Below are 27,810 nucleotides of genomic sequence, written 5' to 3'. Positions count from 1 at the left end.
ATTCACCATAACATGGAAATAAGTATCTGTTTATCGCCATTAGACAGAATTTTTATATTATGCATCCCTAATTGCAGCAGTTGTGCTCCATTAAAAAAAAGTTGAATCCCTGTTTGGGACAGATCAGTGCTCAGTAGGTTTAGAATATCCTCACTTAGTGGGCTGGAGAACTGTACAGAAAACCAGCGAACTGTGGCTTGAGAAGATAAACTAATGGTGAGAAGGAGTTTAAGGGCTTTGTTCTGCTTTTGTGGAAGACAAAGACCTCCCACTGCTGACCTCATGGACGAGGGGAGAAGGACGAATGGAGGGAGGGTCGGAAAGTTCACCGCAGTAATGAGCAGTGGTGAGAGCTGGATGGATGGATGACAACTTCACGATGGATTGCCATGTGAGGGTAACAGGTCCGGACAGTCGGGGTGAGACACTAGTTGAGTGCGACCTGTCCATCTTTCTGTATCTGTCCTATATAGGGTTGGGCGATATATCGAACATGCCATTTAATACACAGAGCCGTAGATCACTGACAAGCTACGCAATATCGCGTTCATTATCGCAGATGAATCGCCTTCGATAATGAACGCAATATTGCTTAGCTTGTCAGTGAACTACGGTTTGTGTATTAAATGCCGCTCCATTTGAAAACAGGTGATGGAGATTTACCGCTAATCACAGAACCGGCTTTACAGACGAGATGCGCATGAATATCACGTTCGATATATTGCCTAGCTCTAGTCCCATAGCATCTTTTGTGAAGAAATGATACCCTTTATGACTCGTAATGATGTGTCTTTTACCCTCAATTGGGAGTTACACTACACTGGGGGAAAAAAAAAAAAAAATGTAGCAAACTTCAAATTTTAAGGCAACCAGCTTCAGCAGATTTTTCAGTTTTCTCAACTTATTTTTTAGGAAATGTTTGAGTTTTCTCAACTTTTTGTTGTATAAACTTAAAACAACAAGTTGAGAAAACTCAAAAATCTGCTGAAGCTGGTTTCCTTAAACTTGTTTAGTTTGCTCAACTTTTTATTAATTAATTATTTATTTTTTTTTTTTTACAGTGCTGTAAGTAAAAAACTTAAACGTTTAAGGCAACCAGCTTCAGCAGATTTTTTAAGTTTATACAACAAAAAGTTGAGAGAACTCAAAAATCTCATACAAAAATAAGTTGAGAGAACTCAAAAATCTTTTATTTTAAATTATTATTCAAAAATGATTATTATTATTATTTAGTCTACTAGTCTACAACTTTGACTACACTGGAGATATGTACCTATGTTTTGCATACTGGCGTTAAAACACTCATGTTGCCTAAAGATATTGTGAATCGTGTCACATTTGCATAGATATGACTAGAGCAACAATAAAAATCCCCAGCCAGCAAAGAAACAGAAGAAGTTAGAGCAGTGTGAGGAGGAAAAAAAACGCATAGTTTGAACAGATGGTGGATGGTGATCTTCTCTGGGCATCTGGGCTTTGCTCGAAATGGAGGATAGGTAGGTAGATGTGCTCATCGGTGGTAATTAGAGGCCCTCACCATGACCAAGCATTTCAAACTCGCTTTGATCCCAGGAAATGCGCCGCATCCTCAGACAGGTGGAGATAACTTCTCCTGAGGTCATTTTATGGACGGCGGTCCACAAATACGAGGTAAATCCCTCTGGAACCAGCTGGCTTAGCACAAATCATTCCCTATAGTGTGCAACCTTAATTTATGAAATTGTTATGGCTAAAATCTGGCATTTAATTCCAGAAAACCTTTATAGTTGTCCTGGGATGTCTTTATAGGGGTTCATTTAGAGTTCTGTCCTTCAGCGGTTCAGTTTGTTCTCACACATCTCGTACGGCCTTGAAGGGAGTCGTGCTGACGCAGCGAGTGCCGCCCCACCTGGGCCCCGTGTGCCCGTCCTGATAAACACAGCGTAGCTGAAACTATTTGGTCCTCCTGTGGCAAGAGCCTGTAGATACGACCCATGTGATTCAGAGTGATTTCCTCTTGGCTGAACTCCATTTGCGATAAACACGGCTGATTGTACAGTCCCTCTCGGTCGGAGGCCCAGATAGGAAGTGTGTCTCGGAGGCTAATCTTCCCCCCTCAAACGGAGGGCCCAAGTATTAGTCCCGCTGCTGTCTCTAATCCCTCACTTCTGATTCGAGAGTCTCCCGTGGCCTTTGGGATTGAGAGGAAACTGTTTTTCTCTCTCTCCCTTTTTTTCCATGTTTATTTTTTGAAACATCTTTATGATGCTGTCCTGCTCCGCTACACTTAAGCATTTATTAAAGCAAGGTTAAGCCGTCGCTTGGAGCCTTTCAATCAACTAGTGGAGTCCAGAAAGGATTAACAAGTTTCGGAAGATGAGAAATATCAGAGATTTTGAGGCAACGATTTCTTCGTTTTTTAAAAATCTGGTCTCATGTCTTATAAGTGTCATGTATTTTTATTATAAACTCCACTGCTCGTTACTTCCTGCTGGAAAGTTCAGGAATAAGTGATGCAACCCAAGCGTAACAAGATATTTTTTCAGAGGACATACTATTTCATGCATCCCGTCTGCCCTCATTTGCTGTAGTACAGCAAATTTTTATGATTGTGGTTCTTGGTTGACTGTTAGTCTAGATGGTTATAATAGTTTAGGAAGAGCGTTAGTGCATAAATAAATAAATAAAAACATTCACTTACTACTAGCTATGTCAATTTTTCTTTTTGGCATATATGAAGAATAATTTTAAATACAGTATTTAAAAATTTGTACTATATGGATATCTGACAACATAATTAAATACATTTTACTTTTCTTCACACATTTATATAAAATTTACATATTTAAAATAGATAAAATATGCTTATTTATTTATATTATATGCAATATTAATTTGATTAATTGGATAGGAATTGGATTTTGAATTAATTTATTTATAGTTCATTTTAATTAATACAAATAATTAAAATTAAAATGGAACTATAAATTAATGTAAGTTCCAATTTAAATTTCACATATTTGAAATATTGCATAAATGAAACTCACATTATTTATTTAAATTAATTTAATTTATTTTTAATTTATTGCATTATTTACAATTGAATTGGACAAGATTATTATTACATATACATATACATTACAATACATTATTTGTTTGCAAATACAATAATCAATGTGTATAAATAATTGTATATAGATAGTAAAAGAGTCAATTAAACAAGATTTCTGAATTGAGTGATGTGAATAATGAAACATTTCAATTTCAATTTCTTAAATATCTTTTCAACTTACATTTTTATAGTTTCATTAAAAAAAAAAATTGCATTGAATTGTACAAGCAGCAAAAATCTGATGAAAATGAGTTCGAGATTATACGTTGTAGCCTATCAGATCTTTTGAAGCGCCGTCACAATAAGTCATGACCCCACAAAAGAGTGAAAGAGTGAAAGACAAACAGAGAGTAAACAAATGAATGGACAGGGACAGTCCTGTCCTGTCACACACGTAGCTGTAATAGTTAGAATGGCGAGGTCAGCTTGAACCCCTGCCCCAGATAGAGATCTGGCGGAGGAGAGGTGCGTTTGGCTTAGCTTTGCACTCTTTGAAGCACTTCAGTTATGGCGCTAATCCTTCTGGAAAGGACATTACGACATGGCGTGACTCTGACCTTGGAACAGTTTCAGAGTCACAAATCAAATCAAAACAGAATCACTCCAGTGCTAGCCGATGAATCTTTGAAACAGAGCGTCAGTAACTAAAGCTAATCCTAGTTAGCGCTATGTTAGATATCAGACGTCGCTCAGCTAGTTAGAGTCACGAGTCGCATCCCTTACGGTTTGACTGATAGATTAATGATGTTTGCATAGGTTGATACATCTCAGAAATGTGGAATTACAGGTTCTTCTTATGTTCCCCGACTCCGTATCGCCATGTTTCTCGTTGCAGTGTTGCAGGAAAGAGATGAAATTGTCAAATTGCTGTCAAAACAGCTGTAGCAGCTAGACGAGCCGTCTGAAAATGTCACAAACACTCACAGCGGCCTCCTTTGTCCGCCTGCCGCCGTTCCCTCTGAGCTGGGTGTGGCTGTGAAACTGTAACATTCCTGCGTAACCCCACACCGCGCGACCATAAAGAAAAGACACAAAGAACGTGGATGAAATGATTGAATGGAAGGGGGATAAAGACGAGAGAGCTATCTGAAAGGAACCTTTGAAAAGGGTTTTTGGGGAAGGTTTCTCTGGATCTGCCCGGGGTGACTGGACTGATTTAATTTGAACAGTGCCTGCGGATCAGGTGACGGCAGTGATTTGAGGGTCAGTGTGTCAGGCTATGAGACAGAGAAGTGTGCACGAATTAAGAAGAGCTTGGTTTTGGATCCTTAGCTCCTACAAAAATACAGTGATGTCAGATGTTATTAAAAGACTGCCATGTCCATGTGACAAAAAACCCCCAAAGTATTTCATATTGTAGGAGGAAAAAAAAAAATGCAGAGCTGGGTAGTAACTAATTACATGTAATCTGGATTATGTAATCAGATTCCGAAAAATTAAGTACTTGTAATTAGATTAAATTACGTTTTAAAATACTCGTAACCAGACCACAGTTACTTTTTTTTTATGAATTACTTGATTGCATATATTCACACAATAGCAATAAATTATTTATAATTTATTGATTCTCCCTAATTCTTTCTCATGTTCTAAATTTTCCTTACTAAAATGCCTACATGACATGCAGGTAAAAAAAAAGTTATTTTAAAAACATTTATTTTAATTTTACATTTTTATGACTTAACTAATTATTAGCTTTTCATTAAGTTGGGAAACCTTGACATAATGTAATGCTTAATTCACTCTATGTTGTTAATAATAACACATTTAATATATTGCATTTTAATATCAGCATGGTACACTATTATCCTATTTAAACCAATTTGAAAAACAAGTTACGTTAAAAGTAATCAAAAAGTACTGTGATTATATTACCTAAAATGCGTAATGTAATGAATTACGTTACTAATTACAATTTTTGTCATGTAATTTGGAATCAGTAAGATCCTGATTATTTACCCAGCTCTCTGTGTGTGTTTATATATATTGCATAAATTATAAAATGCCATGTCACTGTTGGTAAGACTCAAATGGTAGAGCCAGCCTCATTATTTCCACAGTCTTTTAAAGTTGCAACCGCATTTTGGAGCATATACAGTTATTTGTCTTTAAAAAATGTCATGGAACCACAGTTTCTGCTAGAATACCATTTAAAGTTATTGTTACCACTGTAAATCATAAATTAACATGGGCAACCTTACCACAGTTTTAAAGCACAAACAATAAGTGTAGTGCCTGGCGAACTGTGGTTCTCAGGGCCACCGAGTGCAGTGGACTTATGTAAATTGAACGCCAGAAATATGTGCAAACACCGGTGGGAACTGTAATAATATTTGGAGTTCCTCCGCAGTTCTGTGCACCGCAGTGCAGGTGTCCTCAAGGACACTTCTCGCTTTCCAAGCACAGCTGCGGGTTTTGTTGCAGGTGTGTGTGTGTGTGCGTGTCATTGAAACGCTCCTCTGCCGTGGCCTGCTCTCCCTCATTAGACCCTTTCCAACAGGATTACCAGACTGCCGAGTCTGCAGGTACTCTTATAAGTTCATTTCACCTGCTGTTTGGTAGCCATAATAGCTTATTGATTGGCTGACAGAGATGCACTGGGGCAGCGTAGAAGGACGTCCGGCGGAGGAGGAGGGGATAAGTTAATCTCAGTTGGGCGCGAGTGAAGAGAATTCAATCAGACAACCCCCCAAGGCTTATAAGTGGCGTGTAAATTTGTGTCCACCTCAGTGGATTGGACCTGACTGATATCTGAGCACTTGCGAAGCAGCAGTTCTGAACAGGAAAGTGAGGAAGAAAGAGGGAGAAAACCTGTTAGCGCATGTTTAGCATGTTTAATATGTTTGCTTGGAGGCATTAGAGTATGTAAACTCCTGTCTTTGATTGTTAAGCTTGCTTGAATAGACTTGAACAGTTGAGGAATAACATATGATAGTTACTTCTGCTATATTTCATCACGACTTTAAAGCACATACAGTAATTTCAGTCAGGCGGCCATATTGGAATGGGGGACAAGACCAAAAAAACTAAAATAAAAACAAAATGCACTTTTGTCGTGTTTGGAGGAGAAAGAATGCTGAGTTGCATCCAAAGAACACCATACCTACTGTGAAGCATGGGGGTGGAAACATCATGCTTTGGGGCTGTTTTTCTGCAAAGGGACCAGGACGACTGATCCGTGTAAACGACAGAATGAATGGGGCCATGTATCGTGAGATTTTGAGTGAAAACCTACTTCCATCAGCAAGGGCATTGAAGATGAAACATGGCTGGGTCTTTCAGCATGACAATGATCTCAAACACACCGCCCGGCAACGAAGGAGTGGCTTCGTAAGAAGCATTTCAAGGTCCTGGAGTGGCCTAGCCAGTCTCCAGATCTCAACCCCATCGAAAATCTTTGGAGGGAGTTGAAAGTCCGTGTTGCCCAGCGACAGCCCCAAAACATTACTGCTCTAGAGGAGATCTGCAATTTTTTTTTTTTCTCATTTTGTCTCTCATAGTTGAGGTATACCTATGATGAAAATTACAGGCCTCTCTCATCTTTTTAAGTGGGAGAACTTGCACAATTGGTGGCTGACTAAATACTTTTTTGCCCCACTGTATATATAAAATCTGTTTTGTTTTCAGTGTGAGTGTACACAAATAAAAGCAGACCTTTATACAGTGATTATTAATAAGACAAGTGTTTAAAGTTGATTCTGCTGGTATAAGGAAACAGTTGAAGTGATTGTGCCGGAGCGCGCGCGCACACACACACACACACACACACACACACACAACACATCAGTTCCAGCATTGCTAACTTGACAGCGCAGTTGGTACTTTATCAAAATAAAATAAAGTGAGCCAAACATCAGCACGCGCCTCTGTGTCAGCGTTGGAACGCTACTATACTATATAGTATTAGTATTGTATTGTACTATAGTACAAAGCCTATCATTTACATAATAAATAATAGTTTAGCGTTCAGATATGTTACATCGCAAATATGGGAATATTATGGAATATTTGGATTTGTGCCGAATGAGAGAGGTAGGATACACGAGCACAAAGCTCCATTTCGCAAACAGTTGAGTGCGCAAGCCTTTAAAGTATACTCCCTTGTCAGTCTATGTGAGAGACGCATTTAGAATCAACACATGGTCACTGTCTAGGGAGCTTTATTTTCAAGTGTGCAATTCTTCTGCTGGCGGTTATCAAACAGCGTTGCATTGCTGCGAGCGCCGCCCCCTTCTGGATTGGGGGTGAATTGCCTGTATTCGTCATAAGGCCTCATTCGGTTCGGTACGAATACATGTACCGTGCCACCCCTAATATACACACACACTATTTTTCTTTTTAAATGTTACTTTTTTCTTATTTTTCTAACCATTTTAAATGTAATGTTTTTGGTTCATCTCTGAAAAAAGTTAATTACTTTCTCTCTCTCTCTCTCTCTCTCTCTCTATATATATAAATATGAATTATTAATATTTGTATTTAATATTTTATATATTAAGTATAAATGTTTCAATTATTATTATTATTATTATTTATTTGTATATTTTTTTCTATTATTTATATATTTATATACTGATGCTTTTTTTTGGCTTATTACAGTTAATACATAGTAGATTTATTTATATTTTGACCGGATTCCAGGGTTTCATTTATCTTAGCACTAGTAACCCAAAATCTGCTGACTCTCATTGGAAACTCTCTTCCGATAAGCTCCACATCCTGCTATCTCATCGACAGCTGGTGGCTGCATCAGTCTTGTGCATTTAGATGTGTGTGTGTGTTTTCTCAGAGGAGCCGCGGCCCATTAGCTTGACCTGTCACACACACTTTACGCCTCCGTTACCTGGAAACTGCGCATCTTGTTTTTTTTTATTTGACCGCCTGGAACCGGGTGCCATTCACGGTGCATTTAGCACAGCCGTCTAGCGCACATCCCTATTCGCTCAGACCCGCTTGCCCTTTGACCCATATCATCGCGTGCATCGACATCATGGACACCGCTGGCTTCGCTAAACAGCATGTAAAGCTAAAGACTTTTTTGGGAAATCTTCCTTCCACCTGCAGCAGTCCGTTTTTGCTTTCTCATAGGTATTCCTGGACTATTTGCATCCTTTCCAGGCTGGCGCTTTCGTTCTGGTCTGGCAAATCTCATCCTGTCTGCACGTAAACGCTACGTTGACAGAGACAAACAGTAGATGATGGCGGAAAGAAAATTGAGGTGAGATAGAGAGGCAACGCACAGACCTTGACCCTGCAGCAGACGCGACCCTCGATTGGTCATCGCTTATCTTATTGTGATGTCAGGGCCAACAAGACTCGACCCCTCTGTCACCCTCCGTGATCCCACGACCACCCCTGCCATTCCTTTTAACCGTCCCTCCCAAACACAAAAAACATCTGAATCAACCCGCTGTCAGAACATGTGGGATATTACCCAGAAACAGCTTGGCACATGGTTCAAAGACAATTGCAGAAAGAAAACAAATAAGCGGAGGAAGATAAGAGCAGTTGTGTAATGCAGATGGACGTGTGATCCAAAATTTGGGACAAAAACATTCCAAACACACTGCTATAACTTAGGAAACTTTTAGTATGTGTAGATGTTGGGAACTAAACATATTTATTAGGATTGTAGCTACTATACATACATTTTTAGCCTAGGTAAGTATTATTTTACTACGTACTAAGTAATATTCAACACAGGTCACTATTGACTTCTGTTAAATTAAAATTGTAAATTTTAAAGAAATATTTTAATTGAATTGAAACGTGTATATATAACAATCATAATAAAATTATATATATATAGTTATTACATATACTGTACATTTAAAAATAAATAAATTATTAAAATTACGAAAATATACATTTATATAATTGTAATTATTTATTTATTTTTATTATTATTTTATTATTTATTTATTTTATATAATTTTTATTTAAATCGTATTTTTAATAAAATACTCATTTTTATATATACCTATATATATATATATATATATATATATATTTATTTTAATTACTTTTTAAATGAAATAAAACATTTATTAAATTTATGTATTATATTATATATTAAATACTGTAATTTTTATATAAACACAAACATACACAAATATTGTTTAAATATATATCAATCTATATTTTATATTAATATTTCACATAAAATGTGCTCACACTTCATGATTCAGTCAAATCTTTATTGCTGAAACCAATTTTATTTATGCAATTTAATTTATTTAATTTATTTTTGAGTAGTCCATTCCACTCAGAAATATGTCACATTGCTTTTTGTTATTATAAATATATATAAATATAAATATATATAAAACTATAACAGTCTCAATGATACTAAAATAAAACTGATGTGTATAAAATACTACTTTATCTATATTTTGTGATAACCTTTACAAAACATTGCACGTCTATTAGAACGTTTTAATCTGTAAAAACTGTACATTTGAATATTCCCACAACCAAAATGGAATGTTTGGAAAGCATTTTTAGAACATCAGTTTATTAGCAGGAGTGAGGGAGTGAGACCGAGAGAAGGAGGGAAAAAGCTGAGAAGCTTGCTGTGCTTGCATGGAGAAGATAAGAAGACAGGTGGTTTGTAGTCTGATGAAAGAACGTCTGACAGCTGGCAACTCTCAGAACGGCTCGGTCTGTGTGTGTGCGCGTCGAAGAATGTGAATGTTTGCATGCGTGTTTGTGTGTCTGTCTGTATTTGGCGAGTCTTTGTGGGTCTGCCAGCTGAGACACATCCCAGAAGACCCATCCTCCGGGTGTCCCTCTCCTCTGGCGTTCCTGGCGCACACCCAGCTAATGCCAGCACCCGGAGACGCTTTAGTGTCTGACACCAGATCCGCACAGGGAGGAAAACAGCAAGAAAGATCTCATGCTATGTGCTGAACTTACAGACACGGTAAAGGGATAGTGCACACACACAAAAAGACAATTCTCTCATTATATGCTCATGTCAAAAATCTGTACATTTTTTTCTTCTTCTGAGAACCCCCCTGAAATGTAGTTTTTTTTTTTTTTTTGTCCATACAATGCATTAATTCAGATAAAGTAGTATTTCATACACATCAGTTTTATTTTAGTATCATTGAGACTGTTATAGTTTTAATATTAATATTTTGAATTAGGTTTTTTATTTTTTTTTTATATATATATTTTCTGTTTTTAATATTAGTTAATATTTCAGTAATTTTGTTGTGATTTTGTCATTTTTATTAGCTTTTAAAAATCTGACTATATAGTCTTTATTTCAGTTTTAGACCTGTTATTTATTTATTTAAAAAATAAAAAAAATTACATAATGTTTTTTCTGGCTTCATTGCAAACATTTTTTTTGCACATTATATACACAGACAATAATATAAATTGTAATTATTTAGTCACCCTAATGTCACAAACCTGTAGGACTTACTTTCTTCTGATGAATAAATTTGCATTTACTCTGCAAAAACATTCTTGAACACTTAAGCACTCTTAAAAAAAGTTTCTTTATTGGTATTGATGGTTCCTATAACATATATAGAGCCTTTCCATTGCACAAAAGGTTCTTAATAGTAGAAAATGTTTTGTTTTTTTTTAGATTAAAATGTTCTTTAAACTAAGAAAAAAGGTTATTTTATAAAATGTTCCGTGAAAAGTTCTACATGGAACCCAGAATGTTTTTGTTTTGTTTTGTGGACATTTCTATATGGAAAACCCCTTTTGGCGCATTTATTTTTCATAGTCATACAGGTTTGGAATGACGTGAGGGAGAGTAAAGGATTTATATTTTTGGGTGACCTGTCCCTTTAAGGGGCTTTCATAGTGATCGGCAGTGACCAGTGTTCATTTTCAGTAATAGTCAGAGACATTTGTCAAATGTGAATGTAAGAGGTTATTTCAGTGTCAAAGTAACATTTTGTGTCATTATTCCCTAACTTTCTGTCTGTCTGTTTGATGGGTCACTCCAGTGATCTCCAAACACTGCCTTTGTGACGATAGGGTGCTTTGTTTGCCCAGAGAAGATGGCACAAACGGGGCACACGCTGTTATTTGCCTTTGGCAAATATGTAGAGTCCTGGGCAAGCACAGCGCTGTGTGAGTACTCAGTGTGCTTCACTTACCCTGACTAAAACGCTTCAAAGAGCCAGGGCAGTTTCAGGCCGCAGTCGAAGTTTGCGAATAATAGATGTGTAGTTTTAACTGTTACATACATAACTTCTCTTTAATGGTCTTTTGGCCCATATGCTGAGAGACTTTGATGTCCAGATTTGTCCTCTGGCTCTGATGCTTCCTGAAATGGAGTGTGAAGACTCGTTTTGAGTCTTGATTTACTATATCAACATCAATGGTTTTGTCTCATTTCTCAGGGTGGTCTGTTGGCTGTTGGACTTGGCTCTCCTCAGCCGTTTGAGGGAATAGACAGGACTTGTCTTTGACTTTGTCTTTTGCCCAGGAGGGCTAGATCACCTGTCCATGCACAGCTTCTGATGTTTTCCAGGTGCATGAGCTTTATTCTGTAAGAGAGAGAACAGAAATTCAGAACAAATGGTGTGGGGATAAAAGATTTTTTGCTTCCTCTGCATCCGCTGTTGCCATCCATTTATAAGCTGTTTCTATTTTTTTATAAAAAAAAAAAAAAATGCAAATCATCACCACTTTCATTGAAATTACAGTTGTATTGTTATTTTATTAACATTTATTAAATTCAAATTATGTAAAAATTAATATTATAAATATTTATTTAATTGTATTATTTTTTTAAAACAATTTAATTTAATTCATTCATTTATAAATATTTTATTAAATGTAGTATATTATTATTATCATTTTTATAGTTTTTGTTATAATATTTTTATAAATGCATTATTAAATTTTTTATTTTATTTTATTTAATTTCATTAAATGTAATAAATTACTTGCAGTTTATATCCATCAGTTTTAGATCAGTTTTATAATATTTTTTAAATAATTGAATTAACTAAATACATTTACATTAAAATGATATTTATTTTTATTTCATTAAAGTTTTATTATATATCTTTATTATTATTGTTATTCTAAATGAACCTATATATATATATATATATATATATATATATAGTGTTTTATTATAATATTTTTAGAAATGCATTATGAAATTTGATTTAATTGTATAATGTAATAAATTACTTGCAGTTTACATTAGTCAGTCACATGAGTTTCCATAGTTACTGTTAGAAATTAGAAATGTATTAACTCAAGTGAGTGTTTTTTTTGTTTTGTTTCTTTTTCCTTTTTTTCTTTCTCCATTTATCATTTTTCTAATGTGATATACCATATTTGGCATATAAATAAATGGCTAGAAACCTGGCAGCGTATTTCCATTCATCCCTTGTAGTCAAATCAGCGTTGCCCAGTAAGCATCCATGAGTGTCCGTGTCCGTAATAAATGTTTTGATGAAGGTAATTGCTTGGTCAGACAGTGATCACTGGATGGTGAAAATGAGTCCCGCAGAGTTCATCTCCAGGGACTACATTACAATTCACCATCTTTGAGACCACCATTACACTCTTTCACAAGCCAGCGCACATTTTATGGCATCTTATCTCCACTAGACAGATATTTGCGCAAGGATCCTGCTTTATTAATTTATTTCATTAGATGATAAGTTTTGATAAGCCGCCGGAGTTAACCGCCCTTGTGTAAATCAATGAGTCCTCAACGCTGGAGAAAAGTGGGTTTGAGTTCGCTCTAGCGTACTAATGAATTGCATATCAGTGTGAAAACAAGGGGATTTGACTGGCGATTAGAGAGGAAGATTGGTTTGGCTGTTCCAGCGCTCTGCTCTCATAGTCAGAGTATTGGTCTTTATCGGATAGCTGCTCTCCGCTTGGATATTTATTATTGCTTTCCACACAAACTCCCCAAACACTTACGCTACTGTCAGAGAATCTATGCATTTCATTTCATAAGGGGGTCAGATAAGCCCGAGGGTATAACCCTTTCTATATTGCCTTTTTTTCCTGACAAGATAAATGCAATACTACAGCGGGTAAATGCAAACTGTTTATTGCAAAAGATTAGCTAATCCCGTATTAGCATAAATCACATGCAGTATGGACACACAGTCTGCTGCATATCACAGCACACTGCATGGTAAATGTTAAAATATCAGAAACATATCATACACAACTTGAAATTAGATGGTTTATGATTTACATTCAGTTTCGGATGCATTTCAGTCTTTAAAATGTGTTTTAGTGTCATTCATTGATTTATTATCTGTTTTTCAAAACAGTGGGAATTGTTTCCTTGTTGTCAACTGAACTCTAAACAAATTATTACCAGTGTAATGTACTTTCCTTTGCATATAGCTTGATATTTTGTTGCCATTTTATTTCATGTCATTTTTAAAAAAAAATTAAATTTTATTTTATGATATATTGTATTATTTAAAATGCAATGATCACTTTAATATGTAATATTTTAAATAATTACAATTATTGTGCACTTGAAAAATCACATTTTGGCATCCAAATAAGACATTTAAGCTAATATAACAATACAATGAAATTTAATTTAATTTAATTTTATTAAAGTGGAGTAAATATTCTATTATATAAAATGGCTTTAAACATTTAAACGATATATTACATTATTATATTATATATTATACAATATTTTACTTCCACTTGTTTACTTTCACTCTAGGGTGCATTATGTTTTAGTGTCATTAATTGGTTTATATCCTGTTTTTGAAGCCACGTTGTTGTCTGTTCTGAATTTTCCAAGGCATTAAGAGTCATAACAGACGTTGTTGAAGAACTGAGCGCCTCTGTCCAGAGGAAGCATAGCAGTGCTTTGGTAGAATAGCTTAATGTACACAAAGAGCTACTGTTAGGGATTCACGTATGGTCCTTTTGCTCTGTTTTTATTCATCTGCAGTCGGAGATGACACTGTTATGAAATATTAAGGGCTTTCATCCAGCAGTTTCGATTTCCCGGCCCTTAGGGAATTGAGTACTTAAAGCCAACTTTGTTCTGGGAAGAGGTATTTTTTGCTCTCAGACTGGAGTTGTTTCAGCTGTCTGCTTGTTTTAGCAGATCATCTCTTGGTCATTTTGTCTTCATGCTGTGGAGAGCAGATGGCCGTGAGAGGAGGCTAAGCAGACTGACACGCTAGCTCTACTGTTAGCTGTGGGAATGACAGAGTTTACAGTATGACACCAAAGTTTTGAAGTGTCACAAATTGTCATTGTTTTTACCAATGTAATGTACTTCCTTTTGTACATTGTTTTATATTGAAATATTATTTAAACTATTAATCGTTATTAATCATTTTAATATATAATATTAGAGAATCAAAATGACTGTGCATTTTAAAGTCACATATTGCCATCAAAACAAGGATGTGTTGTGACTATTTCAATGCAATGATATATACACATTTATTTAATTTTGTTTTATATCATTTTAAAAATATATATTTTTTCATATATTTAAAGAAGTAATTTGTATTATGTTGTAATATTTCAATTAATTTTATTTTATAAAATAAAATAAAAGTAATATTTAAACATTGTAAATATATTATTTATGCCATTTTACTTCTGTGCAATCTTTTCTTAGTTTTCAAATGTCTGTTGTTAAAAGTGTAGTGATGTATGAAGCAGAGCCAACTTGAATATTTCACAAAATCTGTGTTAGGCAGTGACTGAATTTCGACTGCAAAAATCTGCAGAACAACAACTAATATTTCTTTTTTATAAATATTTTTAAAACGTATTTTTATATGATGTTTTAATATTTTAGTTAATTTTATTATAGTGTTAATAGAAGTGAACCAAGAAATGAAATGAAATGAAATAAAATAAAATGAACATTGTAAACATACAGTATGTCTAGTCTGAATTTTGCCTGCAAAAATTCACAGAACAACAATAAATGTGACTACCTTTACACAGTAAAAGACAATCATGTATTGAATGTAATTCTTTGACAATTAATTTTGAACCAAAGCCAGATATTTCAGCCATCTGAGCAAATCTGACCTATTGTCATCTGAGCCCAACGTGTGGGACATTTCCACCTGAAAATCCACTGAATCCTGCTTCACATCCAGGCCAAGTCTAGATCTGTAATCCTCAGGCTGTTTAATACCTTGAAGCAACAAGACTTGAGCCAGGAGGCTGCAAATGGACATTTTTGAAACACAAACAGGCTTATGTTTTGGAGTCGCTCGTTTGTCTCTCTGTGCCGTTTGTTCCAACAGCTTCACTATCAGCGCTGTCCGTTCCCTCGGTGTGGATCTGTTGAAGCAGCGGTTTGTGTTAGCACCTGATTTATCAGTGTGAGGCGAGATAAGGCCGCTCCATCACTCGGCTGTGTAATCCTTCCAGTGGCAGTGGATGAGGAATTAACCCGGACCCGCCGAGGTGTCGTCTAATCGCCGCTGTGGGAGCGCTGGCCTGACAACTGCTGCCGGCTCGGGAAACAAGGAACCATTGTGGCTCCTGTCTATTTTTGCAGTTGTGCCCATCGTGATGGACAGTCGAAGTCGGAAGGACTTAACTGGAAGAAGATTCGGAGATTGAACCGCAACTGATCAGGAACAGAGGGTCCGTTCTGTAACGAAGCACCTCGACACATGACCCAATGAGTTGTCATAAAAAATGACAGCGTGATATAAAATACAATCACTTTTTCATCCAAAATAGTAGGGCTTTGTTTCCATGCTGTCTAAGTTCAACTCAGCTGGTGTAACGTGCTTTTTTTTTAGACATTGTTCTAAATTCTGTCCTTATTTGTCATCTACATAAAGAATTTAAGCAAATATAACAATACAATGAAATAAACACTTTTATTTATTTATTTATTTTACTTTATTTTACTTTTTATTTTCCTCTTTATTTTATTTTTGTACATTTTATTTAATATTAAATATTTTATATTGTATTTTTATATAATACCATTTTAATATTTAAAATATTTAAATGAATCATTTTAATATACAATATGTAAAACAATAATGATTATTGTGTAATTTAAAGTCACATGTTGTCACATTTTGGCATCTAAATAAGAAGAGCTAATATAACTATATGATTAAATGTATGCATTTTATTTTATTTAATCAATACATTTTTATTTTATTTTTGTACATTTTATTTTATATAAAATATTTTATTTTATTATTAAAATGGAATAAATATTTTATGTATAATATCTTTAAATATTTAGCTATTTTATATTATTTAGTAATTTTCTAAATATTACCATTTGATTTATTTCTTTAGTGCTGCATCGTTCTTGGTCAGCGTTAAGCTAAACCTACACTTATACTAGAAGATCTTCTTCTCTCATTCTCTGCAAACTGTCTGGAGACGTGTTTGTGGACCAGAGTGAGATGGATTAGACCCGTGGGGAAATCTTTCAGCTGAAACTGTGTGTGTGTGTGTGTGTGTGTGTGTGTGTGTGCATGTGTGTGTGCTAATGTTAACATGAATGTAGCTCCCTAAACCGTGGCCGGTTTCCAGAGCCTGACTCGAACCCCTCTGGGAGTGAAGTATCCATCATGCAATGCTACAATCTCTCCACACTGCTGACGGCACCTCTCTGTGATTGGCCCACAAACATGGTTATGTTTCCTCTGTGTATACGTTAAAGTCAAAAATCAACTGCAGGCTAGCTTATTCATTGTTAGCGCTGACACATGCTGATGGAAACTCCTAACTCAGTTACCAGTTACTCAGTTAAAATTCAACAGAGCTGTATGTTGCAGGATCGTTTCCATTGCTGGGTTTTGTCACTTTACAATAATATTATTTAATGCATTTGAAATCATGAATCAACTTTTACGTATACACTTAAAGTTGTGTAAAATAATATTTGTTAATGCAATATGAATGAAATAGGTTAACAATAGTATTTTTAAACAGTATCGCATAAGCAAGAGTTCTGTTATTTTGAATATGAGAGGGAGACCATCACTGGTTTCATTCATGAATTAATCAGGGTTTTAGATCAAATCATTTAAGTGAACTCATTCATAAAGAGAGTCACTTGATTCATTGATAAATAAGTCAGTGTTTTTGAACAGATCGATGAGTGAATGATTCACTGACTCACTCGTAAAGAGTCACTTGATTCATTAATAAATGAATCAGTGTATTTGAACAAATCTATGAATGATTGATTCACTAACTCGCTAGTAGAGTCGCTTGATTCATTAATAAAGTGTATTTGAACAAATCAATGATTCATAACGAGAATCACTCAGCTGATAAAACTTGTGTCAGAACTCATTTTTGTTCATTATAAATGTAACATTCTGAATAAATATAATAGTATCAGTTTTGAATTTGCATAAACAATGCACGTTGTATTTCATGCATCATTTGAAAAATAAAATAATACTGCAAATATAATGAAAGATAACTTGGTGTCATGCCTCTGTTGAGCTAATGAAATGTGTTGATGGTCATCAAATGAGCACTGACACAGTAGCGTTGCTAGGTGATCCTCAGACAAACAGACTGTCAGAACATGGCTGAGTTCGCTAATGGAATCTGAACATGGGCTCTAAGCGCTCTTAAGAAAGGACCAGAGACCAACACAATGAAATTAGAGGTGAAGGTTACTCTGTCAGAGTTACATTTATCTCAAATGTGTCAGTAATCACAGAGGACTGAAAGCACCATGAGCTCTTAAATTAATCAAAATTGCAGCACATCATCTAATGTTCCAGACAGCAGGCAGATGCCTTTATCCCCAGAGCACAATTATGAGCTAAATGTGCCGTAATGTTCCTCAAGGTTTTCTTAAGCTAGTATATGAAAAAAGAGATGTTTACCTGCTTTCAGTCTATAGCACCGTTTGAGGTGTAGTTACAGAGGATTTAATGTAATGATTAGGATGGAATTGGGATTCTTTTGTTGTTGTTGTAATTTTATTTTATTTTATTTATTTATTTTATTTTTAAACTTGGACAACCAGATCTTTTTGTTTGGGGGAAAAAAGTGTACATTCATAATGAAAATGCATCGGGTGGTGCAACAAGCAATTTAGCTTTAGTAACGACGAAGAATGATTGTGGAAACAATTTGCACTCCTTTTTTCCCCCCAAAGACCTGTTATTCGGTCTGAATTAATATCTCAAAGTACGTCAGTAAAAGAATAATTTACCTGATTATTCCTGTCCGAATAGGACTTATGTTGAGGTCTTTCTTACGTAACAAGGAGACTGTGAGGCATTGAAAATCATCGCGATTGTAACTCTCTTGGTTTTTGTGTGGTCCTGCAGCTTTCAGTGAGCCACTTCCCATGCCAAGTGTTATCCATCAGCTAGAGAGTTTTTGTCTCTCAATCTTCTCGTTTCTTACTCCCTGACCTCTCACCTCAACACCTTTGACCCTCCCATCTCTGTTTATAAACTATATACAGTCTGACAAGCCTAAAAGGGGGTGCGCTCCTCACTTTTATACTGTTTGCAGCACTTTGACAGGGGAGTGTGAGAGACACTGAAGGATTTAGGGTAATTGTTCCCTCATCCACATGGGACTCCCTAATTTAGTCTTGGGCGACCTTTGACTTGGCAGCTAAGTCTGTTTTCTGTCCTTTGGCTTGACTGAAATGGGCCTGAGGAGGGTATGGAGTTCATATTTATTTATGTAGCGCGTCCACAGGTTTGTGTGTGTCCCAGACATGGATTATCGATCGGGAGGACCAGTTCTGGTGGAATTCTTTTCCTGGGAGGGTGTAGTGAAGAATGTGTCACGGGGTGATGTTATTTAGGGGTGTTAAGTCGTGCTTGTGTGGGAGATGTCCAGCCCGATTAGTGTTCATGTAGCCCACACTGCTCTTTGTATATGTCGGAGGAATGTGTTTTCTGTGTACGTACAGATTCCCAGGTGGTCTTAATTACAGTGCAAGGTAATTAACTTTTGTGCCGATGACCCCAATTAAGAGTTTGTATGTTCTAACTATCTCAAGGAATGGTGGGTGATTTGGGTATTGCAGCAATTCCAGTCTCTTTCGGCTTCTTATCGTTTTCCCAGGCAGCGTTTGGGCTCAATGCAGGTCAGAGGCCAGATGGATTAATCTGAAAGCCACGGCATTGTTAACCAAATTCTAATTAATCTCTCTTTTCTATTGCTAAGCGGAAAACACGCCCAGACCACAAAGCAGCATGGGATATCTACCTTTCAGTGTTGAATTTGATATTCTGGTTCTGGGTGGATGACGTGGCTCTTCTCTTTTGTGCTAAAAGAGACCAATATAAATGTTGTTTTATTTTATTAAATGAGTCATTATTTAAATCTGATGATTAAAATAATCTTTCTGACATTCATAAAAAAATGTTTTACTTCCAAGAAAGTAGTATTTAAAATATACTTAATACATATATTATTATGTTTTTCCTTATGCGTTGCCTGGGGGTCGAATTCCATAACGTAAGTTTTGTAAATTAATAATACGCATAATGAATTAAATGACAAAATGTTTACTTCAGGGAACGAAGATTTGGAGCTTTTTTTGTCCTCAAATATATTATCTACCTTATGCGATGACATTTTATTAAAATAAAATAAAATTGGGGTCTGATTCTTTGTGCATATTTACATTTTTCTATATGTAATTTATTTAAAATATTACATATATTATTGTTTATATGGATAGCACAATCAATATAATTAGCAAAATGTTTAATCATTTGTCAGTGTCGCATAATCAGTGTGAGATGGTGCATATAAAGATATTTGATGTGTACGTTTTGTATGCATGGCTGTCAGTGTTTTGACATCAAGACCGGAGAAAAAATGTTCAAAAAATCAAATATAAACCAGGTTTTCTTGCATATTTTTCTAATGAGCTGATTTTTGGACCATGACTGTTTTAATCACAAGACTGACAGGTCTCTCAGATTGTGTCAAACATGTTTCAGTCTCAGCTGCCTTTGTGGTCTCCAGCTTGTCATTTTCGGTCAAATAATGACCGTGGACATACAATTTGGTCTCTGTGTGTGTGAGATTCTCGACAATGCTTGACAATTTAGGTGAAGCGGAAAACACCTAGTCTTTCAGAAAACACACACACACACATATACGCAGGGAGAGTAGGGGAAAGAATTCGGAAGTAATTTTCAGCTGAACTAGGATGAGAAGCCCTGCTGATGAGGCCTGTTAGTATTGTTCTCCGGCAGTCATTCATTTCTAATCATCCACATGCAGTTGTGTCTTATCTCTCTTTGTTTCCACGTCCTGTTGCTTCGAGCACCTTGTTTCACACTGTTTTGATTCAGACTCTTTTATTGTGACGCTTGCCTGTACAATGGCCTTGAGAAAGCAAAACAATGTGAAGAAAAGATGTTAGAGTGTGTGTGTGTGCATTAGGACTACTACAAAAATTGCAAAGATGCTTTGAGAACAAACAGTCTGAAGCAGGAGGAAGGCATCCGGGCTGTGTTTAATTGATGGCAGGCATTACTTTAGTTGAAACTAGGATGTTTGCTTAAAGTTATTTTTGCCTCGTTTGTCCCTTCTATCATTGCACGGCTGAAACTAATACGGCGAGCCCACACACAGTTCTCAAAACAGCACCGCTACATCCTTCATTAACGTAAACAGCGAGTAGACAGTTGACATTTCCAGCAAATGGCCGCCCATCCTGCCATCCTGCTCTATCTCACGCTCAGCCCCCTTCTATCTCTTCCTGTCTGTCTCCCCTGCCAGGTTTTACACATCTGTCCCTGCGATGAGGGGCTGTTGACTCGCTCAAGTAACAGATTTATGTGGTGTTTAAGTTTGGCAGAGTCGACACCTCTCGTTTTGACAGGAGCCGGCGGTGAGCTGTGAAAGCGGTTTACACATGGCACTCAGGTTACTGACTGCTCTTCAGACAGAGCCGTTTCTGACCAACATCATGTCAAATTCCATTGGAAAAATAATAGGAATATTACTGGCCAGTTTAAAACAGTTATAACATATATAATGCCTGAAGCGTATTTATTAATTATTTATCATTTAAATTCAATTCATTTAATTTAATTTAAAAACTTTGACAACCAAATGTTTTTGTTAGCAAAAAAAGGTATTAATTCATAGTGAAGATGCATTGGTGCAGCAAGAAATTTAGCCTTTAGTTTAGTTTAGTTCAGTTTAGTTTTGCTTTGTTTTACAAAACAGACCAGACCAATTATTACCACCGGCCACAAGTTATAATCAAATTGTTTTTCTGTTATATATATTTTCAGAAATGCTGCATCAATATTTTAAGTGTTATTTTAATTTTTTTCTATTTTTGCTAATTAAAAAAAAAAAACTACATATATTGTATAATATACAATAACAATAATAATGTATAACAATAATGTTTTTTTTTTTATCTTGGTTTATATGTTCCAACGACACAGGTAAATATGTAAATAATATATATTCATCATATATATTCAATTATATGTATTTCTGCTCATCAAGGCTCTATCTGTTTGATCAAAAATACAGAAAAAAAAATATTATTTTGTGAAATATTGTTGAAATTTAAAATAACAGTTTTCAGTTTTAATATACTTTAATATATAATTTATTTCTGTGATCAAATCTGAATTTTCAGCATCATTACTCCAGTCTTCAGTGTCACATGATCATTCAGAAATCATCCTAATATGCTGGTTTATAATCAATGTTGGAAACCGTTGTGCTGCTTCATTTTTTTTTTTTTGGGACCTGTGATATTTTTTTAGGATTCTCTGATTAATAAAAAGTTAAAAAGAACAGCATTTATTTAAAAAAGACATTTTGTGTTACGATATACAATGCTATTCAAAATTTTGGGGTCAGTACATTTTTTCTTTCTTCTTTTTTAAAGAAATTCATACTTTTATTCAGGAGGGACGTGTTAAATGAATAAAAAGTCATAGTAAAGACTTATATTGTTAGAAAAGATTTCTATTTTGAACAAATACTACTCTTTTTAACTTTGTATTCATCAAAGAATCAAAGAAAAAAGTATCACATGTTCCAAAAAACAATATGAAGCAGCAGTTTCTACACTCATAATAAATCAGTATATTAGAATGATTTCTGAAGGATCATGTGACACTGAAGACTAGAGTAATGATGCTGAGAATTCAGCACTGCGTCACAGAAATAAATTCTATTTTAAAGTATATTAAAATAGGAAACCAATATTAGAAATTGCAATAAGATTTCACAATATTATTGTTTTTTTTTTCTGTATTTTTGATCAAATAAATACAGCCTTGATGAGCAGAAGAGACTTCCTTAGAAAACATAAAAAATCTTACTGATCCCAAACTTTTGAGCATATATATACAGCATTTATTTCCCCCCTCCATTTAACGTTTTATTTATGGTTTTATTTTTGCTGTCAAATGCATGTTCTAACAGTGTCTAACAGTAGGATTCTTTGGCTAAAATTCTCCCAGCCCCGTTAGGTTTCTTCTCCAAATCCCATCTCTCCCCGTGCTCATGTTAGCATCCACACCTGCCAAATGCCTCTCGTGGTCCAGATGCACCTCCTTCATCATGCCAAGATTTAGAAGACTTCATGTGGCATTAGACTGGACCTCTAATGGTTTAACAAGCAGGCTATTAATAAAAGCCCGTTTACAAATGCACAAATGGCTCACGGAAGAGTCTGAACTCAACAGGGACAGTTATGTGGGACACTGGAGATCTATAGAAATCCGTGCTGAAAGGTAGGCGTGGTGATGGATTGCATCGGTAGATATTCGGTGCGCCTGCACATTCCCGGCTCGTGTTTACCTATATAGAAAATAAACCCCCTTTAAGAGTGACCCCGTCACCACATGTGCCTGCAACGGCTCCTTTCAAAGCCGTTTAACAGTGACTGATGTCCTCAGTCAAATCCACACAGCGCACATGTACAGTTTTCGGATATGTGAAGCATTTGATTTAACACTTTGTCATCCCGAGTGACATTTACGCTCATGAAGCATGCCGATTTCTACATGGGAAATCAAACACGCTACCTGAGCGCCAGTAAGAAGGAATAATTCAAAGGGTGAAATGAGAATTCCGGTGACAGTAATTTACTGCTGCTGCTATTCTCATCTCATATGATTAGTCCCAGAGTTTCTATAAACAAATCCTCCACGTCTACACGTATCAATTATTTCTTCTTCTCCCTGGGTTTTGGGTTGTTGTGCGTATGACCTAGTTGGAGCGGTTAGGCTTGATAATTTCGTCCCGTTTGTTGCCCGGGGATCCGGTGGCCTCCTGTGGGGATCAGCAGACATGGAGTCATGGCCCAGATCTTGGTCTTTAAGGCCAGAGAGAGAGAAATATGGCATCTGTCATTAGTGTTTCTAGCTAAGGACACAAAACAGCCGCTGAGGCGCTCTGACAGACACAGAACAGCTGTGAATGTCATCACAACAGTGCTTGTGTCTGTTCGTGTGTGTGTTTGAATCTGTCCTCAGTATTGGTTATGCTGGTACACTGGGGCCCTCTTGTCTTGTTAGAGGGCTGTTGAAGGGTGTTATGTCAAATAAAGGCTGTACACACAAGTGGCCACAGTGCTAGCAAGTTAAACTAGACCGGGAAGATGCAACCTGGTTGTGTAAAAGTGCTGTTTAAAGGTCTGATGGTTTGAAAACATGTTCTATGGTATCCATAGTTTCTGCTATTGTTTCAACAGTAAAACAGTGGTAACCTGGTATTCATAACAGTTGAGTCAACTATTGAGCAATTAAAAGTGATAGACTGTGTATAACGCTGTCTGGAGGAGATCTGTGAGAGGAAACTGTGGTACCATGGTCTCTTATGCCCACCAAGGCTGCATTTATTTATTTAAAAATACAGTAAAAACAGTAATATTGTGAAATATTATTAAAATTTAAAATAACAGTTTTCTATTTGAATATATTTTAAAATGCAATTTATTACTTGTGATGCAAAGCTGAATTTTCAGCATCATTACTTCAGTGTCACTTCTTGAGTTTTCATATATTTTGCATCTTGTTTCAAGGATTTTTATATCTTTTAAATGAAAAACATGTCAAAAATGACTAATTAAAAATGGTATATTTGATGTAGTATTCACCCTTTTTACATTTAAGAGTCCAAGGCTAAAGATCTTCCAGAAGTCGGAAAACACTAAATGCTGTCATGTTGCCCTTCCTCTTGGGAAATGTCTCAGGATAGAGTGCCAAGATTCGATTTTTTTGCCTTTCTGTTTTTTTGACACAGAGCCACAGGCATTTAGCAGTCCAAATCAGGCCGAATCCCCATGTGACGTTTGGCATCTCTTCTGTTAAAGAGCTCCAAAGAAAAACAAGCAGAAATTTACAGGGCAGCGACAACTGTGAAATCACGCAAGATGCGGTGAAACTGGTGGATCAGCAGCCGTCTTTGCTGTTCGAAATCCCTCGAACGTTTGTTTCCCATCCGTTCCTTGAGCTTGCATAAGACCCGAGTCCTGTCATCCTCCCTTCCCCGTCTCTAAATCACAACTCCCACAATCCCGTTCTCTCCTCTAGCCTTTATTGAATGCTGTTCGTACTCTTTTTTCCTCCCATCCTCCCCTTAAAATTCCTAAGCCCTTGACTTCCAGCAGGCCCCTTTGGCTCCAGCTGTGTTTTGCTGATTTCTAATTGATGACTATGGGCCTCTTGTTTTGTCCTGTCATCGGCCGGGGCTCTTTCAGAAGAAGTCCTCTCAGCGCTAAAGTGTTCTTGCTCCGGGTCTCCCCGCCTCCCGTTCCCAGACCACAATGCCCCTGCCATTACCCCTTCGCCACGCATGTCAGCCCTCTGCTAGCTTTATTTAAGATCCGCTGCCCTCCTCTACGTCCCCGAACCAGCGGAGGACAAGTGTATAAAGAGCAGAGAGCCTATTCATCCCACCTCTCAAGAAGATGGACGAGAAAAAGACGGCGAGAAGAAAAGTAGGCTTTCGTAAGACAATCGCTCTCAGGCTGGCTGACATTTCTGACTTTTTTTAGATGTATAAACCGCTGCTAGTTCATCAGGGTTTTGTGTATGCGCTCGTTCGGTGCCAGTCCGAACACAACAAGGTTCCTTCTGTTGGTCGGTGTCCTCCACCGCTGGACGACTGCCTCAAACACATTAACAAACAGCTAAATACAGCTGGATAATGCTCTTCTATTGTCCCTGACAATAAAAAGTGCCCGGTTCTTGCCAGGTCTTCGCTCCGTTTGGCCCTAGAGCTGCCATTACTTAACTGCAGTAAACAGGTGCTGTTGAGGACTGAATGATTAGCTCTGGATATTGAGGTCTGCTTTAGCGTTTTGGCTCTTGGAGATCTGAACACACTGTTTTTCTGTGATAAAGTCCAAGAGTGAGGCATTCAGGAGCTCAGTTGTTCGCCGTAAGGTCACTAAAGTGCTCCATAAATGGACAAGTTCATCACATTTTGCAGTTATTTAAAAATATATGAGTCTTGAAGAGAAGGTTCACTGATTTCTCAAATAATTGTGTTTTTGATATCAAGATTTTTCTTTTTATTGGCATTCGCCAAAGTAAGCATTGCTGATATTTATTGCTCAACAAACCCTGAGTATTAAACTTTGGCGTGTAATGCTAAGCCTTTTGTGCTACGGATATGAATAATATCTCAAATCATGTGGCTTGTTGGGGAGAGGTGTGTTGTTACTGTTTTGAGTGATCTGACTTATGATTTTCGCTTGGCAGACAATGAAACATACAAAAAAAAAAAAAAAAAAAAAAAAACAGATGGAGGAACTCGAGACCAGAGTATTGTAAACATTTGGGTTTGGGCTCTTTTGCCTTCAGCCAGTAAGCAACCACATAGCAATAGACTAGAAACCGCTTGGAACACCTTAGCAACCACATAACAACACCTTGGCAACCACCCAGAACACCCAGGCAGTGAGTATTGCATGGAAAAGCACTACTCACATTAATAAAAAAAATAAAATCGATAAAAAAAAAGAAGAACTAATTAATCGCACATTTTTCTGAAATTAATCGTGATTAATTCCACCTAACATTAAAGTTTTTAAATATACTTTTATATTGCAATAATTTCACTTTCAATCTTCAAACAACATAAAGGCAGTATATTTTTTAATATTTGTTTAATGGCATCTTTTTTTTATGACTGAAGGCCAGTATCACTGATGCCAATACTGATTTCTCTATCAAATGCCCCCAATATTTACCTATTGACTATAGCCATTCAACATTACAGTATAATTGAGAGCTGTCAATTTTAACATTTATTAGACTTTTAAAAAATAACTTCTAATTTAAGTGAACTTAAAACAATCTTCACATAAACCCATTATAATAAATGTCATATTTACCTGTACCCTTCAGCAAAAATATATAGAAATTGAAATTATCAAATGCTAAATTAAATATAAACGAATCCTTAAAGCTATAAAAGTTCTTTTTTTTCCTCTTTTTTTTTTCCTTTGTCATTTGATTAATAGGCATCACAGCAGCTGGTTATTAGGTTGTTTTGGCTGCTATTTCTTTAAGAGCTAATGCTGCTGAACGTGACGCGGATCTGACACACATCATATTTTTTCTCAACTCTTTTTATCATTTCTGACACACTTCTGGTCATAAAGTCTATTATTAATGAGCTGACGAGTTGAATCTGGTGTGTTAGATGAGGGAGACAGTGCTGGGCTGCTCCAGGACAGTTTTGAAAACCATTTCATAGACATGTTCTTAAATGTAACTCATATAAAATATATTACATGCACGCACAGTTTTAAGGCAGCTTTAATCGCCTTTTTGGTAACATCATGACTTAACTGACCACGTAATTGCATGCACGTTGTTTATTTCGCGCTTTAATATGAAATGATACAGGCTACAGCGAGCGCCGGCACCTTTGTGCATGCAATTGAGCACGCGCTGTGAGCACAGTACCGTTTCCGCGCTCGTTTGACTTGCGCCTGCCGCTGAAGTGAAGTGGAGCGCGCGTCTGAAACATCTCCGGTTTGATGTGGTCGTAAAGACGTTCTGAGACTGAACTCAGAACTGAATGCACTTCTTGTCAAGAGAAAAAGTGACAGAAACAGCAGTTATGAGTGGGGTGGCCAACCCTAGCTCTGCCCCTGCGTTAATTGCGTTAAATATTTTTATCGCGTTAAACTGAAAAAATTAATCGCCTGCGTTAACGCGCTAATTTTGACTCCACTAGTTTATATATATCATCATATTTAATAAATGAACGTTTGTGGACCAGTATGGAAGAACACTTCATTTCCTAGAATCCATTACCTCAGTTGTGTTTCTTGAATTGCAATTTAGTAAATTTACTATTTAAATTGCAATTCAGATCCCTTGGGCTGTAACCAGTTCAATTCACATTCACACTCATGAATTGAAGTGACGTAATTATTCATTTGGTATTGATTTGTTTATTGTAAAACTATTTATACTAAAATATTTAATTATTTATTTATTTAGTATTATTAGCAGTAATTTTATTATTATTATTATTATTTATTTATTTATTTATTGAGGATATTCATAGCTCCAGTTGGGTCTATTTATTGTTGTTGTTGTTGTTCTGTGTGTGAATACATTTTACGTGCCAATATGGGTACGCAAAGTGAATGAAGACCTAGTTTGTACGAATACAATAGAAATGCACCCAATAAAACACTTAAAAAAGAAAACATCTCATCTGGTGTGTCTTGGAAACTCTGACCACAGCTGAAAAAAGCGTGTCTTTGGAAGTCCTTAATGACTATA

The 27,810-nt window shown here is 36.2% G+C and overlaps 1 protein-coding gene across 10 annotated transcripts in view; it reads left to right on the top strand.

Annotated features, from left to right (window-relative positions):
• Window positions 1-27,810, top strand: part of robo1 (roundabout, axon guidance receptor, homolog 1 (Drosophila)) — a 291,617-nt gene that overhangs the window by 155,963 nt on the left and 107,844 nt on the right. Inside the window, exon 1 of one of the 10 annotated variants that reach the window (XM_058799339.1) lies at window positions 99-404. The exons of 8 other annotated variants lie outside the window; for them this stretch is intronic. In XM_058799339.1, coding sequence (XP_058655322.1) covers window positions 362-404 — 43 coding nt within the window. In that variant the 5' untranslated portion in view covers window positions 99-361. Of the gene's footprint in view, window positions 1-98; window positions 420-27,810 lie in introns of those variants that run through there. One more of the 10 variants, XM_058799338.1, reaches the window with a different exon arrangement.

The sequence above is a fragment of the Onychostoma macrolepis genome, chromosome 15 (assembly GCF_012432095.1).
Source record: "Onychostoma macrolepis isolate SWU-2019 chromosome 15, ASM1243209v1, whole genome shotgun sequence".
Classification (NCBI taxonomy): Eukaryota; Metazoa; Chordata; class Actinopteri; order Cypriniformes; family Cyprinidae; genus Onychostoma; species Onychostoma macrolepis.
This window is presented reverse-complemented; position numbering and strand designations above follow the sequence as displayed.